This window comes from Sporisorium graminicola, chromosome SGRAM_7 (assembly GCF_005498985.1).
Source record: "Sporisorium graminicola strain CBS 10092 chromosome SGRAM_7, whole genome shotgun sequence".
NCBI classification, from domain to species: Eukaryota; Fungi; Basidiomycota; class Ustilaginomycetes; order Ustilaginales; family Ustilaginaceae; genus Sporisorium; species Sporisorium graminicola.
The window spans coordinates 792,196-810,869 of NC_043737.1; the positions used below are offsets into that span (position 1 = coordinate 792,196).

General features: G+C 59.2%; 6 protein-coding genes across 6 annotated transcripts; 4 read left to right on the forward strand and 2 right to left on the reverse strand.

The window, feature by feature from the left end:
* Positions 1–633: 633 nt before the first annotated feature.
* Positions 634–3,068, forward strand: EX895_005726 (uncharacterized protein; the record flags this gene model as incomplete). Its single annotated transcript, XM_029886318.1, has 2 exons — positions 634–787; positions 895–3,068. The coding sequence occupies 2 exons, from the start codon at positions 634–636 to the stop codon at positions 3,066–3,068; spliced, it is 2,328 nt and encodes a 775-aa protein (XP_029737549.1).
* A 137-nt stretch (positions 3,069–3,205) lies between these two features.
* On the reverse strand, positions 3,206–4,540 carry EX895_005727 (uncharacterized protein; the record flags this gene model as incomplete). Its single annotated transcript, XM_029886319.1, has 1 exon — positions 3,206–4,540. One exon carries the CDS (start codon positions 4,538–4,540, stop codon positions 3,206–3,208), a length of 1,335 nt encoding a protein of 444 aa, XP_029737550.1.
* Positions 4,541–4,859: 319 nt separating this feature from the next.
* Positions 4,860–7,187, forward strand: EX895_005728 (uncharacterized protein; the record flags this gene model as incomplete). Its single annotated transcript, XM_029886320.1, has 1 exon — positions 4,860–7,187. The coding sequence occupies one exon, from the start codon at positions 4,860–4,862 to the stop codon at positions 7,185–7,187; it is 2,328 nt and encodes a 775-aa protein (XP_029737551.1).
* A 337-nt stretch (positions 7,188–7,524) lies between these two features.
* EX895_005729 (uncharacterized protein) lies at positions 7,525–9,003 on the forward strand (the record flags this gene model as incomplete). The annotated part of the gene is made up of 1 exon (XM_029886321.1): positions 7,525–9,003. One exon carries the CDS (start codon positions 7,525–7,527, stop codon positions 9,001–9,003), a length of 1,479 nt encoding a protein of 492 aa, XP_029737552.1.
* Positions 9,004–9,221: 218 nt separating this feature from the next.
* On the reverse strand, positions 9,222–11,288 carry EX895_005730 (uncharacterized protein; the record flags this gene model as incomplete). The annotated part of the gene is made up of 1 exon (XM_029886322.1): positions 9,222–11,288. The coding sequence occupies one exon, from the start codon at positions 11,286–11,288 to the stop codon at positions 9,222–9,224; it is 2,067 nt and encodes a 688-aa protein (XP_029737553.1).
* Positions 11,289–15,510: 4,222 nt separating this feature from the next.
* Positions 15,511–18,648, forward strand: EX895_005731 (uncharacterized protein; the record flags this gene model as incomplete). Its single annotated transcript, XM_029886323.1, has 1 exon — positions 15,511–18,648. One exon carries the CDS (start codon positions 15,511–15,513, stop codon positions 18,646–18,648), a length of 3,138 nt encoding a protein of 1,045 aa, XP_029737554.1.
* Positions 18,649–18,674: the final 26 nt, after the last annotated feature.

Below are 18,674 nucleotides of genomic sequence, written 5' to 3' on the forward strand. Positions count from 1 at the left end.
TGTCTCTCAATCACCACACTCCCGCTCGATGCAGCATCGCGACAATACAGTAGGATCCCGACAACACAGAAGTGTGACGAGACTTCTGACACCTTATCTCTCTCACACACACACTCTCTGCATCTTGAAAGAGTAGCCAACCCACTTGCTCTTCCAAAGGGCTTCGGAACAAAGGCCGTCGTCGTGGCTTTGGGTTCCACCTCATTCCGTTCAAGTGCTTCGCCGGCCCGCACATCTTCTCTCTACTCTCTCACCCTTTCGCTTTCTTCGCGCTGCTCGTGACTCGAACCGCGCTCAAAGCATTCGCTCGGCCTTTTTGATTTGACAGGACCGCAGGCCGACCAGCCAGGCTCCGACTTTGCCGCTCCACGATCCCACACTCGGGCTTTAGTCAATAGCGGCGTCCACCTCTTGGCTACCTCTTACCACCATCCTCACTTCCTTCGCGCCCTTGCCCATCTCACAACCACCGCATCCGCAACCGCAAGAGCATTGGGATTGACCTTCGTTCATCGCCCTCTATCGACAGCTATCAACGCTCGCTTCTCGTCTAGTTGATTCGGAGGTGTCGTGAGCAGATTGGACCCAGCCTGCAAAATTTCAATCGAGTCGCAACCTTGCTCGGAAGTCAGCATGGACCAAGCAGCTCCTACCACTCGCAATCGAAGGCGACGGACCGCATCCGCCGAAGGCGACGGCGTGCAAGTCCCCATACCAGCTGTTTCTTCTACAAGCTCTTCGACCAAAACCTCGACTCGAGGCAAAAAAGATCGAAAGCCAAGTTCCAGTGAGTGTCTAGTCTCCACATCACCCGAAGTGCAACTGTATGCTCTCTTGTTCCAACGCTGATACTGATTCCTCCCGCCTTGCCTCCCTTTCTGAATGCATTGACAGGCCGCGACCCTACCACGCCACCACCACCAGCGGCGGCGGCGGGAGACGAACCGTTCAGGAAGACGCGCCTCCTTTCCAGCTCCGGCAAAGACTCGGAAGCCACTGCGACGCCGAGCCAAGCTCAAAACTCCGACTTCGAGACGAAACACGACGCAGCCGATGCTACTGCCGCCGTTAGCGACAAAGCGAGTCCATCTTCTTCGAGAGGTTCGACTCAGATTACAGAGAAGCCTGCGCCTGAAACAGCATCTCCGTCCAAATCCAGAGCCACAAGCCTCAAGACCAAGGTGCACTCGGCACGGAAATTGTCTCCACCGACCAGATCGTCCAAGGACCTAGCAAGTGAGCTCTTTGACGACGACGAGGAGGAAAACGAAGCGAAAGAACCCACAGCAGCAGTCATGAGCAGAAAGATGGACACTGCCGCCTCCGCCGCCACAAACACATCCAGCAGCGGCGATGCGCAGCCAGAGCAGCAAGTTGAAGTGATCGTTTCGTCTCGCAAACGCCGACGTGCCAATTCGGGTGGCTCGCAGATCGAGTCGCAACCCAGCTCCTCCTATACCACCGCCGTCGAAGCCGAACCTCTCCGCACCAATGCGACCGATGCCGCTTCCCTCCAGCTCCGAATCCGCCAGCTCGAGATCCAGCTGGCCGAGTCTAAAGCCAAAGCAGAACAGAGCGCCGGTACCGTTGGCGCTCAGCACAGCATCTTCCAGGAGCTTCACGGCCAGTGCATCTGCCACATCTGCCTCGAGCCCTCGTTCCGTCCCTGTGTGTTGGCTCCGTGCGGCCACGTTTTCTGCATCCACTGTCTGCGCGCCTGGTTCACCAAGCCTCTGGCCAGCGAAGCCAGTGCTCCGGCCCACTGGTCGCAACGCGAGACCGAAAATTACCAACGCTCACGCACGCTCAAGCGCAAGAAGATCTGCCCCTCGTGCCGAACCGAACTCGCCTGTCCGCCCGTCGAGGTGTATCTGGTCCGAGACATGCTGGAAAAGGTGGACCAGGGACTCAAGCTGAGCAAGGAGGCCGACGACGACTCGCAGCGCGCCGAGTCGAGCACCGCTATCCTAGATGTCGACGACCAGGTGCGTTCCAGAGGCGAAGATCTGCCCAAGGGTGCCAACCTGTGGGAAGATATTTTCGACCAGGATGGTCCGCGCCGCATCATTTTCGACGAGATGGACGGCGTGCCTCGTTGTGGCAGCTGCGGATCCGAGATCTTTGACGGTGTCTGCAGCAATCCTTCGTGCGCGATCGAGTATGACTCGAATTCGGAGTATGAAGATTTGCGACGTGGTGGGTGGGACGATGTGGGCGACTTTGATACGGACCACGACAGCGAGGATGACGAGGATGGAGACGGCGGCGGTGCAGCTCGAGCCCGTCGCAACGGAAGCCTTGCGCAGCGGCTAGCAGACTTTGAAGCTCGTCATGGCCGATCGGAGGGATTGCAACGTGGTAACCGGCTTGAACTGCCGGACGACTTTGAGGGCATCGCGCACATCGACTCTTCGGATAACGAGCACGTAGTCGAAGACTATACGGATGGAAGGCCGCTCGATCGCATGCGAGGAGGCCGACGACGTGGCTATGATGATGAGGAGGAGGAGGACGAGGAGGAGGAGGACGATGAAGAGATGGACGACTTTATCGTGCGCGATGATGTTGACGAGACTGGCGAGGACGATGAAGGGGATGAGGAAGAGGAGGAGGATGATGATGATCGCCGCCCCAGTCACTTCCATGAGGGGCCCAACGTCGATTCTGGATTTGAGGAGCTGAGTGAGGAGGACGATTTCCTGCCAGGCCCGCGACGCGGTGGGCGGGGTGCGGCGATTGAGATATCGGACGATGACGACGATGATGAAGAAGAAGAAGGTGGGGACACGGAGTCGAGCGTGGAGTACCGAGGTCATCGAGGTGGTCGGAGCGGCCGAAGAGTGATAAGCGATGATGACGATGACGAAGAGGAGGAGCAGCGCTACAGCGAAGGCCAGAGCATGGACGGTGTGAGTGACGAGGATGGGGAGGGCCACCGTGATCAGCTTGGGAGCAGCACGGACAGCAGCGTTCGACGCCGACGAGCACGGATCGTGGACGACGATGAAGATGAAGATGAAGATGAAGATGAAGATGAAGATGAAGATGAAGATAAAGATGATATGTGATGGTCCCACAAGCGCACTTGTTTTACTTGGTAGCCGAAGCACACGGTTCACTCTGCAACTGTCTGCGCACGATGAAAAGAGAGAAAGCAGTTTGAAACTGGCAAGACATACTGTAAGATTTACAGATTGTTGAGAAGCTAGAGGACAGCCGCGCGGAGAGACGAGCCAGGAGCTGCTGGGTAGGTTGGGTATACTGTTCTGACGTCGTTTCTGGTCTTGGGGCGGTAGGAAGTGGCGGGGGAGGCGAGGGGCGTAGGGGCGTACAGACTGTGCTGGGTATGGGGTGGGAAGTAGCCGGCTGACGGGGGCCCAGCGTGACGGTAGCCTGCACGGGTGAACGGACTGGCGGGGGACTCGGGCGTCTCAGCATCCTGCTCGTCCTCGTGGTCGTCCTCAACCATAGACCTCTCCGCAGTCACAGGCTGGGTCGGCAACCGATCGACAAACACAAACGCGCTCAAGTACATAACCCCAGCAGACGCGATACCCATAGCAACCCCAACCACCGCCGCTGCACCCAGGAAGATGTACACGGGGTACAGCTCCGTCACGACGGCGCTGACGATCCGGAACGGCGTCTGGACAAACACGAACAGCATGCCCGAGACGAGGTAGGTCAGCGGCGCGAGCACGTGCAGCACCGGCCGCAGCGTGTGCGACAGCGACAAGCGGAACGCGTGGTAGCTGGTCGAGAAGAGCGTCCGGACTAGCCGGAAAAGATGGATGAAGGGGATACTGGCGAAGCGGAAGGCGGTCGAGGCGAGGGCGTAGAGCGTGCTGAGGAGCGTGCCGATGATGGTGAGGATGGACGAGGCGCTGCTGGTGGTGGTGGTGGCGATGGTAGGGGATTCGTTGAACCGAGTATCATCGTCGTCCAATTCGTCGTCGTTGCTGCGGCTGCGAGCGCGGGTGCTCGCTTTCTTCCCCCGCTGTTGCTGCTGTTGCTGCTTCTGCTGCTTCTGCTGCTGCTTGGCGCGTGTAGAGGATGCTGATGGTGGAGCAAGGACAGCACTAGGAGATGCAATGGCGACAGCTTTGCGCGCTTTATCGCCCACCTCACGTCCTGCAGCAGCAAGATAGTCCTGATGACTGAAGTTGAACACGTCCACCTCGGCGTTGCCCTCCTTGCTCACGCTGTTGCTGTCGAGTGACTGCGGCTGCTGATGGTGATACGTATTCTTGGCCACCCTCGTATCGACACTGTCACTCTTGTTTGCTGCAGCACCAAACAAATAAGTTCGAACATACGGCGCAATCAGCGCCAACACGAGGGCGACCAACGCCAACCGTATCAGCGTGCCTACCGAGCCCAGAAGTGAAGGTTGCCCATCGCTGACGCTGCGAGAACGTGTGCGTGTACGTGTGCGTGAGCCACCGGCGTGATGCTGTTCGAATGTGCGTGGACGCTTTGTAGGAGATGCGGACGAGGATGAAGAGTAGCCTTCGTTGAATGACGGTGTGCGTCTGCTCATGCTTGCGAGCAGTGATGGTGGAGATGGTGGTGAGGGGAAGAGCCGAACGTGAAACCAGAGTGCGTCATTTCTGGTTGCGTTGGAGATTGGACCCTGCGTCGCATTGCGTTGCATTGCGTCAAAATGTGAAACTTGCCTCGCGTTTTCCCCAATTTCGCTCGGAACTCGGAGACAGCGCTGCTGGCCCCCAAAGTTTGACGTTTTCCAAAGCCGAAATTTTGAGCTGGACCTTGGTTGCCTCCTACTCCTCCTCATCCGTCCTGATCTTCCAAGAGGCATATTGACAAGCTTGCACTCCTCCCGTGGCCTTCGTCATCGCATGGCAGCTTCATTCATAAGCTCGGCACTCCTTAAGACCGCTAAAAGACTGCGCTGCAATACGCATCCGAGTCTGCAACGAGTCACCGCGGCCATGTCGGCTCCCTATCGTCATCCTCACTACGGCGCCAGTTCGAGCCGCAATCGTCCGTGGGCGCGCAATGGCGAGCAGGGCGCTGCTTACAGCCACGCATACGACACCTACTATCATCACCAGCCACAACAATACGCGCGTACAGCCGAGTATCGCGACCCATACGCCTACGAATCGGATCACTACGCTGCCTATCCACCATCACTTTGTGACGCTCCCGCCGCGTATGCCCATGCGAGGTACGACGATGCGCAGGCAAATTCGTGGGCGAGACATGATGACTACGCCTATGGTCATCAAGCTCAAGCTTTTGAAGGTCCGTGGAGGCAAGGTGGATATGACGCACAGGGCTACCTTCGTCAGCCGTATGAAGCGGCTTCTGCTCCTCGATACAATTACGCAGCGCATGCCAGATTGCAACCACATTCGGCAGTGCAATCTTCACAACTAGGGTCTGATAATGCAGTAGCTGCGGGAACCAAAAGCGTTCAGGGTGCACCAGCTGCTCCCAAGAAGATGCGCGAGGCGGCTGTCGCTTCTACTGTTGCACCCGCACAAAGTTGGTCAGGAGCAAGAGCTTATCAGCAGCCACCCGCACACGTATATAACTACAACGCCTTCCCGCAACAACAACAGCAGCAGCAGCGGGACTACCACTCGTATTCAGAGAGCGGTGCGTTTTCTTCCCGGTACCAACCTTATAGTCGCAATTCTCCCTCAAGCTCTGTCCCAGGCACACCCAGCCAGATGTATCGACCACCACCGCCAACACAGATGCCTCAGCGTCGTCCAGCTGCCATCCGTGCGGCTCCGCGACCCAAGTATCTCGAACAGGCCAAGCAGGCGTCGCGCGAGCTGAGCGAGGACGAGGTGCTCGAGAGGAAGCTGCTTGTCGTGCTCGATCTCAACGGCACGCTTGTTTTCAGAGCGAAAAGCGGCAACGGCAGGGCGATCGATTCGGCGCGTGCTGTACCCAGACCGTTTCTATCCTGCTTCTTGCAGTACTGTTTGGGCATCTCGACCGGCGACGCTGCCGTGGAGGAAGGCAAGCAGGTGGATGTCGCCACGAAACCGCATGGCTCGCACTTTTGGAAGACAGATACGCACGCCGAAACACCACACGCGTACGAGCCGCGTTCGGCAGGCAAAGCAGAAGTCATCGTATGGTCGTCCGCGCAGCCGTCCAACGTGGACAGCATGGTGCGTGCGTCGTTCGACCAGTCGGTGCGCTCCCTGATCCTGCGCGTATGGGCGCGCGACACTCTGGTCCCACAACGCTTCTTCCAACACAAAGCCGAGAGCATCAAGGACCTCGAGATCGTCTGGGCCGAACTCAACGCCTTTGCACACGACCGATCCTCTTCCGGTCGACTGCTGGCCCAGGCGAGAGACGAAGCCGACCAAGCACGTCCGGACGACGTGGCTCCTGCCAGCGCCCCCACCGCGCCTGCGGCGGACAAAAGGTACAATGGAAAGAAGCATAAGCATAACATGAAGCTGCATAAGCAACGGCAAAAGGCCAAGGAGCAGCCCATGTCGGCGGCGCTCGAAGCGGCGTTGCGCGCGGAAGAGTTGGGGCCTTGGGGTGCCCATAATACCGTGTTGGTGGACGACAGTGTGGCAAAAGCGAGGTTGCAGCCGTACAACCATCTGCTGATACCCGAGTTTGGCAAGGAGGATGCGGCGAGGATGAGGAAATTCATTCGTCAAGAGCTGGCCAGCAGCAGCAGCGATGGTGATGCGTCAGGAGAGGAGAAAGAGTTGGAGTACGATTCGGATTTGTCCATCCGCGACGAACCTACCGTCACGACCACCGCAGCCGCCTCTACGACCGCGCACGACGCCGACACAGCAATGGTGACCGACGAGCCTCAACCGGACAGGGTCGAAACAACTCGTACCACGGAGGCTGTTGCAGATGAATCGGCCAAAGAGCACAAAAAGAAACCCATCCCCGATACCCGCCTGGACGACGTCCTGCTGCAAACCATCGGCGTGCTCGAAACGCTGCGCCACCAGTCCAACGTCAGCGCCTACATCTACCACGGCGGCATCAAAGGCTACGGTCAGCCCAAGACATCTCTCAACCAGTCTCAGCGGACGGACCAAGTGGCAGCTGGCTTGACACCAGAGTTCTGGGCAGAAGAGGGCAGGAAGGTGTGCGCGAAACTGGGAATCAAGGTGAAAGCGTGGGTGCCGGGCGGTGCTGCTTCTGCTACTGCTGCGCTGTTGTAGTCCAAACGATAGCAGAAGAATGCCAGATGCTATTGCAAGAGTGTTTGATGTGAGTTCTTGACGGTGGTCATGGTGATGCAAGCCTTGGCCTCCACCTGTCGGTCGATGCGATCCTGTCCTGTGATGGCGAGGTGTAAACTACTGTATTTTTTGGGCGGAAGAGCAGCCTATTTAAAATTACTTTCAGAACGGAGCTTAAGCCCGTTTCTCGGTGGTTCGCCGTCTGCACGCCGCGCAGCAGCCAGATAAGGGTCCAACTGCAAGCTGCCACTTGCCCATTTCACCACCACCATCATTTCTCACCACAACCACCGAACAAACGCAAACCACCATCACGATGGACAGTATGACCGTCGACAATGCCACCGCCAACGCCACCGCCACTGGCGAATCATCCACCGCTGCTCTCGCGCAGACTCCATCCAACGCACCCAACCTCGACGGCATCCTGCTCCTCGAAGCACCCTTCGCAAAAGTACCGTTCGACGAGCTGCGACGACAGCAAAAGACGCAGCAGCGCTTGATCGAACGAGAACTCCTTTTTGCCAGCACTACATTCAACGAAGTTTCCAAAACTCTTTCGCCTCCTTCTTCCTCTGCAGCATCGGCGACGACGACGGCGGGCGAGGTGGAGAAGTCACTTGATGCAGTGCTCGGTCGTCTGAAAGGGCTGAAACGCAAATTGGCTCCGCTGTCAGATGCCGCCAAATCGTCGCTCCGCATGGCCCAGAGCCGCACAGATCATCTGTCAGCTTTACACCACACGACAAGACTGGAATCGACCGAGTTCGCCGAATGGAGCAAGACCCGCCTGGATCGCATGATCGTCGACTACATGCTGAGGCGCGGGTATCGACAGGCAGCCGCCGAGTTGGCGCAGGCTCGAGGGATCCAGGATCTGGTGGATCTGCAGCTGTTTGAGGAGGTGGCGCGCATCGAGGATTCCTTGTGTCCTCCCGGCTGGAATACAAACGCAGAAGAGGAGGAGCGCCGGCCAAGCTGCACGCTAGCTCTGGCATGGTGTTCCGAGAACAAAGCGACGCTGCGAAAGATCCGCACGCCATTGGAATTCAATCTGCGTCTGCAAGAATTTGTCGAGCTCACGAGGGTCAGGACTCCCGAAAGCATCAAGGAGGCCATCACTTATGCTCGCCGACACCTGTTGCCCCTCGTCACCACTAAAGCGACGGCGGGAGCGGCGGGGGATAAAGAGGCCGAGTACGACTGGCTAGCGGCGGAAGCGATGCGCCGCGAAGTCTCACGCGCAATGGGGCTGCTCGCCTGCGGTCCCACCAGCTGGGCCTACGCCGACCTGTACAGTCTAGCTCGATGGAGCATGCTCCGCGAATCCTTCCGGGCTTGTGCGCTGCAGATCCACTCGCTTCCCCCGCAACCTATCCTCCACATTGCCCTCAGCGCAGGCCTCTCATCGCTCAAGCTGCCCCAGTGCTACCTGCACTCGACATCGGCCGTGTCGGCGGGCAAGAACACGGACTGCCCCATCTGCGACACGACCGGTCTCGGCCTGCTCGCCCAAGAAGTGCCCTGGAGTCACCACCAGAACTCGACGCTCGTGTGCAGCCATTCGGGCAAGATCATGGACGAGAACGACCCGCCGCTGGCTCTCAGCAACGGGCGCGTGTATGCGCAGTCGACCGTGCTCGAGCTCGTCGACGCCACAGCGAGGGGGCTGAGCGACGTCGAGCGCGCGGCAACGGGTGGTGCCGGTCAAGCCGAGGCCAAGAGGCTCGTCCGGTGTCCGAGGACGAGCGAGCTGTGCAAGGTTGATGAGGTTCGCAAGGTGTTCATTTCGTAGCAGCGTAAATTAGCAGCAAATATGAGCCCGTTTTCAGGTCAAACAGCGGCGGCAGAGGGTGCGGACAGTGTGCGTGTGAGAGAGAATACGTAGAGGCATGGTGTGAATGTCTGGATTGCAGTGTATGTGTGTGTGAGTGTGCAAAATGCAAGAGAGTGGAGCGAGCTCGAGCGTAGCGAGTGAGGATAGGGCATTGGAACCACGACGCTGTTCGGGGCCTACACCAAGCTGAAGTCGCGCTTGGCGGCGCGCTTGGCGTCGTCGGCCTGGCACTTGAGCCTTAGGGGGATGACCAGTGTGCCGTTCTTGGCCTGCTTGACGCCGAGCCAGCGTCCGAACTTGTGCTCCTTGCCCACGGCCGCGACGATGATGGGCGGGGCGTTCAGCTTAGTCCTCTCGAGCCTGGACAGCGGTCTCGTCCCGGCCTCGGCGGTCTCTTGGACCCGGTGGGTGGACGAGGGGGACTGCAGGCCATGGCGGCGCTTCCACTCGCGCTCGCGTACTGCGGAACTGCACACGACGCCGTCGGCGCCGAGCGACAGCGAGCCCAGCGGCGGCTGCACAACCTGGAGCGAATTCACCAACCCGTGCACCGGCACGCTCATGACCTCACGGAAGCCTTTTACCATCCCGCCCGCGGTGGTGATCCCCCACACGCGCACGCTACCGTCCCAGCTACCGCTCACAAACAGATCGCTGTACGGCAGCGCGGCGAGCGCCGTGATCCAGCGCGGCTTGCGGATCGTGCCCTCGCTCTCGCTGTGTGTCACGTCGAAGCCGTGCGCACCACCAATGCTGAAGATCGGCTTCTTCTTGCCCAGGTTCCAGAGCGACAGGCTCCCGCTATCCCCGCCCGACACAAAGTGGTGTGTGTCGAGCATCGCCACTACCTCGACGGAGCCCTCCATCGCTTCGAGCGGCGACGACTGGTCCGGTTTGGATAGATCGCCGCCTTCGAGCACATCGCGCAATTTCGACTTGATCCCCGCGCGGAACACGAGCTGCGACTCATCGCGGATCTTCCAGTACCGACAGGTGCGATCGCGCCCGCCCGCAGACACGGCTGTCTCGGCGGCCAAACACGACAAGGAAAGCACCGACTCCTGGTGGCCAAACAGTGTCTCGATATACGACAGCTGCGCGACGTCGTACAGCTTGAGTGTGCGATCCAGCGACGCCGTGTACAGCTCGTGCGAGCCGCTGCGGAACGCCACGGCTGTGATTGCGTCCTTGTGGCCCATGAGCGTCTTGACAAACGTCTCGGAGGCGGCGGCAGTGCGCCAGATACACACCTGCCGGTCTTTGCCCGCGCTCGCGAGGTACTGCCCATCCGAGGACAGCGAGAGCGTCCAGACCTCGTCCGTGTGGCCCTGCCCCTCTCCGACGGGAAGATACGAGGCGGAGTCCCGACTCTTGCCCTTGTCCGACGCAGAAGAGGCCGAGGAGGAGGAAGACGATGAGAGACGCGCACGTCGCCGAGCCGCACCGGAAGTCTTGCTCTTATTTGTCGAGCTGGGCGGGAGCGGTGCGCCGTTCTCGTCGAGGTGCGTGGAGCGCTTAGGTAGGATGCGCATCATCTTGCCATCGCGCAACCGCCAGCGGATGATGCTGCCGTCCTTACTGGCGGTGAAGAGCCACTTGGCGTCCGAAGAGGCTACGGCACAGGTGACGCTCAGTCTGTGCCCGCGCACGGCGAGGATGCTGCTATCCTCGGATCTGTCGCTGTCACTGCTGCTGTTGGTGGTGGTGAGGTTGTCGGTGTCGGTGAGCGTCGCGGGAGGAGCGACAATGCGATTCGCGAGGAAGAGGTGGATGCGGCCGCTCTGTTCCGCAACGTCCTTTTGCAGGCGAGCGGCGATGTTGTCTCTGTCGGCCTGTGCTGCATCTGCCAATCCGAACGCCGGCGCTTCGTCAGACTCGAAAAAGTCATCTCCTCCACCCCCGTTGCTCGCAGCTGCACCCGACGAGGACAAGCCCTGGAGGTACATGTTTGCCAGGCGGACGCGCGCCTCTGCTGGCGTCTCTGCGGCCTCGGCCTCGTCGTCGCTGTTGGCAACATGGTCGTATCTGTGCGTGAGGTCCATGTCGTCGATCCCACCCCCCGGCACTGCGTCATCATCGTCGTCGTCGCCCGAGGAAGCGTCGCGGCCTGCATGCTTGCCGCCCTTGCGCATGTGTTGAGAAGGCTTGGTGCGCGAGGACGGACCAGCGCGACTGGATGCGGATGCCACTGGTGCTGCGGCGGTGCTGCGCTTGCGCTTCTTTTGGAAGAATGCGTCCGGCATTGTGTGCGAAGCGTCAAGTGGCTGTGTGGTGCAAGTGCAGCCGATGAAGGAAGAAGGCGGAGGAGGAGGAGGACGACGACGACGAGGGCCGAGAGAATGCGTTTGCAGTCAACATTTTTTTGCCGCTCTGCCTGAGCCGAATTTTGATTTCTTCGCACATCACTTTTTTCCTTTTGGGACGAAGGAATTTCGCATCTCGGAACACGATTTCACAAAGCCCGATTTCCAAACGATTTACCATTATTTGATCTAACAATCATTCTTTTACAGATCGCACGGCTGATGTCCATGGTCTCTCTAGACAGAGGTGGTCTCGCGATGTTGCGATGATGTGTTGCAGCAGGAATGCGCGCCATCAGCTGCAGCGCTGCAACAGTGACAGGGCACACGGCAGCGGGAACAAAGAGTCAAAGTGGTAATTGGTAAAGCAAAGTCAAGCGACGAAAGCGAGATTGGACCTGGCCCACCCACGCTTAGCCGAAGCTGTCAGGAGGTGCGCATGGGCATGTGCATCTGCAACTTTCTGCACCTAGGCTCGATGACAGCAAACAGAGAGACAAAATTACGTTGGTTTGCACCCAAGGAGGCGCTTTGCAGAAGGCAACCAACCTCCTTGCTGCTCGACACCTCTGCCGTCGCGATCGTCGTCGACAGCTGCTACCGGCCTCCTTTTTCTCCGCGGCGTGCCCCTGTTGTTTTGGTACAGATCGCGACTGGTATAGGGTGCAGTGCCCGTAAGGTACAGATTGGTTCCCACGCACACAGCCCCCGCGGCTCTTGATTGCGGCTAGCAAGTAGCAAGTGAACAAAAAGCAAGCTCTAATTGCTCTCGCTCTCGAACGTCTCTGCAAGGGCGACGTGCGTGGTGCAGTCTCCAGAGAGATCCCGTGTGCCTCCTCACTTGGGGGTCCACCCTGCCTGCTTACTCCCCTGACCGTCGTGTGAATGCTTTCCTCTCCCGCCACTATGTCAGCTGCTCGTCGCAGCAGTATTGTTGAACTGGATCTACTACTCCTTGCACCACTCTCTGGCTCGATGCTGATTACTGTGTACCGTGTTCACGTCGTTCCGGAAATCACTTGCCGATGGGAGGAGGGAAGGGGCTCAAGCGAGAGATGTGCAAGATCTTCCGCTTCGCTTGGTAGGGTCGATCTTGGTTCAAAGATGAGTGTGGCAAGCAGCTCTCTCACCTCTTGGCCAGCAAGAAAGGGATGCTGCTGAAGGGTAGGTCAACTACGCTTTGCCCTACTACAATCTAGAGACAGAGGCGTGAGCCCGTGTGGCTCAACAAGGCGCTTTGAACGAAGAAAATATACGACAGCTTCTCGTCACGCGCAAGGTTGGAGCGAGCAGTGGTGTTGTGTACCGGGCGTTGAGTGGCAGTGACGCAAGGCGGTGGCGGCGGACAGAGAGCTCTTCTTGGATCGTGACAGTTCTCTCGGTTTTGCGATATTCTCACAAAGATCCCACGCGCAGAAAACCCCCTTGCACGCCATGCTATCTGATCGCTCGCTAACGATGCCCACCTCTTTCTTTTTTTTCCGATGGCAAGCGCGAGACTGTCAATCCAAGACATTCTCAGGCACATGAGAGACATGCTCAAGTCGCTCTCTCTCTCACTCTCTCTCATGCAAACAAGGTCTGCTCAAAACCCAAGCGAGTGGACTGTGAACAGAATGCAAGTCTCGTGCCTCATGATCTGCCGTCTCGTGTCGACGGACGGCTGCTGTGCATTACTCTGCCGCCGCCGCCGCCGCCGTCCACTTATGCGCTCATGACCACATACTGTACGCAGGACCGACGCCTTGTTTCGCTTGACCGTGCTCCCGCGCTGGAGGATGACGACGATCGCAAGGGGGTTACAACTGACACTTTAAACTTTGTCGGATTGGGAAGCTGCTCGGCTGATGAACCCTGACAGCTCCGCTTTGCTGCGAGGGTCCGCTTATGGTGTGTACCTTTGTTTGGCTCGGCAAGCAGCAGCAGCAGAAGCAGCAGCAGCAGCAGCGCTCTTGTCAATCACCCTTGAGCGCAAGGATGCGCGCAGAAGTACTTAAAGGCGAGCTCGTTTGAGGATGGATATGAGATTGCTAGCTGAATCCCTCCTCCCCCTTCTGTACCGCTTTCGACTCGTCCCCTTGACCGTTTCTTTCGACTGTCCGCTTTCGCAACCCGCAAATCTCGCTGTATCTCTACTGTCCCTCGATTTCGCCCTCGACCCGTGCAAAAAAACGTCTCAGCACGTACCACGGCACCAGGTGAGTGTTTTTCTTCTCGAACGACAAAGAGCATGTTGTGTCCACCAAAGCAAGGCGGGGAAAGACACTGGGCTCCGGTTACCGAGCTAGGCCAAGACGGGTGGAGTGGTTATGGTGTCGATGTCGACTAATTCCAGCCAGCTAAATCCCACGGCTCAATCAAGACCGAGAAGAGATTGGTTGCCTCGGGAACAACTCAAGCCCGCGCGCGCGTTCTGCCACATCGAACCGTGCTTTGTTTTGGGACGCGCCTGCTGGTGCCTTACCAAGATGATGCCCACTACTGCCACAAGCTCGCTCGGTGACTAGATGCCATCGAGAGGCGGGCGTTGGCCTGCGATTCGACGCGTCCCGAGCGAGCGCGCCCACTGTTGGTTTCACTTGGGCTCGCGTGGACACGTCAGATTTGCAACACCGACCCTGCTTCTGCTTCTGCTTCTGCCTCTGCTTCTGCTGCTGCCGCCTCTTTGCTCGCTCTTGGGTCGTGGAATTGCGGCTCCCGACATTGCTTCCCAGGCTATTCGTTGGTTCCTGGATTAGTGCTCTTGGGGACGCGCGCATCGATCAAAGCGTTCGATCACAGTGTTTTGGGTCGATGGTCTCTCTGATCTCCCACTCGGTCAGAGTGAATGGCTGGTGCTGTATGGCACTGCACTGCACCAGTCTGCAGGATTAAGGTTTCAGGGTTTTTCGCCCACGCCACTCTTGGCCGACCTCGGTGGATGGTAGGAGCTAAGGAATGCTCGCACAATGCCACTGCGAGCATAGAGTGCCATGCGATTCTTGCTCTCCTTTCCTCCTCCGGTCGGGGTCGGGTTCGGACTTGAAACGCTGCAGCCCCGCGGAATGTAGCCTTCTGCGCCACTGTTTTTGGCGTCGAGACACGACAACGCCGGACCACGCCCAGATCATCTTGGTCTATCTTACCCTCCCTGCTGCAACTTCGCAGCTGGGCATATATGCACCATCCAAAGTGTTTCCATAGCTTGTGGGTTTTTTTGTCAGCTGCTTTCGTTTGCACCACCACCGTCTCCGTCTCCGTCTCGGTCGACCCAATCTCGTCGAGCGAGTTCATATATCGTCGCAGTTCAGAACATTCCTTGATGCTTGCTCGCTCGCTCGAGTCTCGTAGCAGTATAGGTCCGAGTCAACGGCGGTCCCTGCATACACCACCAGTGCGAACGCCACCACTAATAGCCGCGGCTCCCCGATCACCTTATAAGCCTCGCTTCGGCCAAGCTTGGGCCTCACACTGCATCCATCCACTTGGCACGCTATCATCTCTAAGCCTCTGCAGCTCCGTCGACAACCAAACAAAGCTTTCCCCCTTCGGCTTCCTGGCTGCTTGGGTCATTCGTGCGCGCGCTTTGCAGCCTGTCTCGAGCCTCGTCCTTGTGCCATTGTTCCAGCCACGCTTGCCATCCTCGGACCCCCTGCTTCTTTCTACACATGCTCTACGTCACGCTTTCAGCTTGTAAACCATGTCGCCTGTCCTCAAAGCTGACCCTCCCTATTCCGATTCCTTGTCCGCTGCTGCGTACCCAGCCTCAAGCTCACGCTCACGCTCCGCTCAACCCTGCCAGCTTTCTCCGACAAACATCAATTACTGCACCAGCGCTGCACAGCTCGTACTCGCTTCAGCCTCGCACATTTCAAGTCAACTTTGTCTCGAACGATCCACCTCGGACTTCGCCATTCCTGCCACGTCTTCACATATAGTCAAGCTTCGTGCAAAACGTACACGCACCCTGGATCTTTCCGCCTTTCCTACCATCCAGCCGCGATCCTCTTCTGTACACAAGACAGTCCCAAGAGGCCACTCTGATCACCCGTCAACCTGCTCTCTACCTGTCTCACACAGCTTGCCCAGCACGGCTTACCAAGCGACTTCACCCGAACTCACACCAAAAGCTGCCCATATCCCTGGCTTTCCGTCCTCTCCTACCACCAGCAGCAGCAGCATCATGCCGACCAAGTCATCAGTCAAGCGCAGCTCCATGCTCGGTAGCCTCAGCGTCGCCGATCGTGCCAAAAAGTTCCAAACCGAGTCCACTGGCACAACCACCACTGCAACGCCCGCAAAGCCGAATCACAAGCGAACCAAACTCGCACGCGCAGCCTTGCCGTCATCATCAGCAACATCGGTATCGGCATCATCAGCGTCGCTTCCTTCTTCGGAAGCTTCTGCCTCGTCTTCACATAACGTCGAGCCAGAGTCTGTCGCCGTCCTCAAGCACGCGCGCAGGATCAGTGTCTCGACGCCCATGCACCGTCGTGCAAGCAGCGATGTCAGCATCCTCGACCCCTTCGTCGCTCACCAATTAGTAGCAGAAGCAAACAGCAGCGGCAACACCGACCGTCGTCGTGCGTCGCACCGTTGCACTAGCCCGCCGCCCACCGTTCGAACTTCCTCCTTTGCCGAGATCGAGCAACTGGCCGCCGAGCTCGAGGCCAACCGTCCAGCATGCAGCAAGCCCGTCTCCGCCATGCAACCCCGCCGCGCACGAGCTAGCTCTGTCCTCATGAACAGCATCACCGAGGAAAATATGCACCTCCGAATGTGCCCCTCTACAGAAACCATCCGTGGGCTTGCCTCGGTCCAGCCTCGCTCATCCTTCGTCGAGGCATCTGCGGCGCTGCGCGACGAGCATGTCAGCTTCCACGTCTCACCCTGTCTTTCCGAGGATGGCTCCATCGACTGGCACCACTTTGTCAGCACCAACTACGGCGTCGCCTCCTCGCTCGACTTTCGCCAACCCATCTCAATCACCGACCTCGCGCTGCCCATCTCAGCGCGCACGCGCGTCTACCAGTCCAAGCTCTGCAAAGCCGACAGCCCGACACTCAACGACGAGGCCACATGGCTGGAGGAGGAGCTCGCCAACTGCAGCGACATCGATCACGACGATGACGACGACGACAACGACGACGAGCTGGATCAGCACAAGTCGTTTGATACCGTGCGCCATTCGCTCGACGAGGACGAGTATCTGACGCCCGAGGGAAGTCCGTTGTTGTCGCCGGTCAACGCCATGGCACCGCCTGTCGTCGAAATCATGGGCCTGGGGATTCAGGATGCTTCTCTGCTGCTGCCCGGCCAAGTGCAGGCGCATGCGGACAAGTCGGCTGATTCGCTCTTGGAGCAGGTGGCCATGCACGAGGCCTGCATTCGAACGCTGAACACACTCTCGCATGACGAGCGTGACCAGGCGTCGGCTATCGCTTCGGCTGTCAACAGCAGACAGCTTGGACTGCATGTGCCACCCATGCCCGACCGCAGGAGCAGCCTGGCGGTTCCCAGTACTTTCCAGCACCCAGGTCTGCGAAACGTCGGCTCCAACGGCGACTTTAGCGTTACCCAGTCGGACAGCTCCGGGCTGTTTGGGGACGACACGTACGATGCCTCGCTGAGTCCCATGGCCGACATGGGTCACGGCCCAAGCGGCCACAACCCCTTTGATGGCTGTGGCGAACGACGCGCTTCGGCGGCGAGCTACTTGTCGACCGACTCGACAGCCTCGGCGGATCTGTCGATTGCATCGCACGGCTCGAGCCTGCTCTACAATGTCCACCTCGTTGCACCGCGTATGGAGCGCGCCGGATCCACAGATACCACTGTGAGCACTCGCCGTTCTTCCATCGCCAGCAGCTACGCCGCTCACGAAAAGACGCCCGCGCCCGTCAAACCCCCGCGCAGCCCACTCCGCATCAACGCCCCCGCCGTTCTCCCTACATTGACGCAGGAGGCTTGCGAGGCGACGCCGCAGCCAGCTCAACGAGGAGCAGCATCTCCAGCACAAGAGCCGCACGATCTGGTGCGCATGAAGGCCATGCCTCTGCCGCCTCTGCCCCTCGAAGCCGACAAGCCTCCTCGATCGTCCAGGGAGTCGGCGCGGGTGCTGCGTCAAGCCGGCCGCCGCAAAGCGGGCACCGACCAGCCCCAGCCACCGGCACGCCTGGACAGCCTGGACACCATGGTGGCTGCTGCACCCAAGGAGACGCAGCTGCGCGAAGAGTTCCCCGAACGTCTGCTCGGAGACTGGATGAGCGCCGCCGGTTCCAAGTATCAAGGAGACTACGTCGTCGAGCGCAGGGAAGACGAGCACGTGGTGCGTGTCGAGCCGGTGCCCCTGCACAAGCGCATCCGCAACAAGGACGGGACGACCTACTTGCCTGGGTTGGGTGAGATTGTCCCACCGAGCCCAGACGTGGCTGTTGCCCAGCTGTTGATGGACGACGACATCCCCGTCTACCCCGGCAGCGCTGCACGCAAGCACTTGGGTGTCGGCCCGGTGGCGGCTCCGTCGGTGCTTTCCCCCTCGGCCACGTTGACCGCCAACAAGTCGGCATCCACCACAACGCTCAAGAGCAAGCTCTCTGGTCGGTTCTCGGTCGGCAATGCAGCCGCCAAAATCGAACGCAAAAGCTCGGAATCGTCGCTGCCCAACGTCCTCGGTCGACGCATGCGCAAAGCGTCTGTCGCCTCGTCTTTCTCCAACACCGCTGCTGCTTCTACGGTCGAAATGCCCTCGGCATGGAAGGACCGCCTGATCGGCAAACGACCGTCGATGGATCTGCGAAGACCTAGCCTGACCTCGCTCACGTCCGCGTCGACTTCGGCGTCGTCCTCGTCGAGCACGGGCTCGGGCGGAACACTGCTCCCCACCGCGATCACGCCCGAACCCCGCTCCCGTTCCAGCATGGGCTTCCGCAAGATGCTCAGCTCCATTACTGGCAGCAGCACCGACCCCACCGCGGCCAGCCCGGAACCCCCCGCAACGAACACCCCGCATTCTGCGGTTAGCAGCGCAACGGCAGGGCCACAGCCGAGGACACTGCAGGCGTTGGCAGCGAGCACGTTCGAGTCGCCCAAGGCAGCGCGCCGGCTGTCTGTGCGTCGCCCCACGCGCAAGTACGAGTCGTTCATGCAGCTTTCCGACGACGACGATGAGGCGGCCGAGGATTCGGCGAGCACGGCCGACGTCGACTCGCCGCCACCTGTGGCCAAGAACCGCAAGGACCTGACCAAGATCCTGGGCGCGAGTGAGGTCGATCTCTCGCAACCCCTGGCTGCTAAGAGGAGCACCGGCTGGCACAAGTAGCGTCCTAAGTCTCTTACTGACTCTCT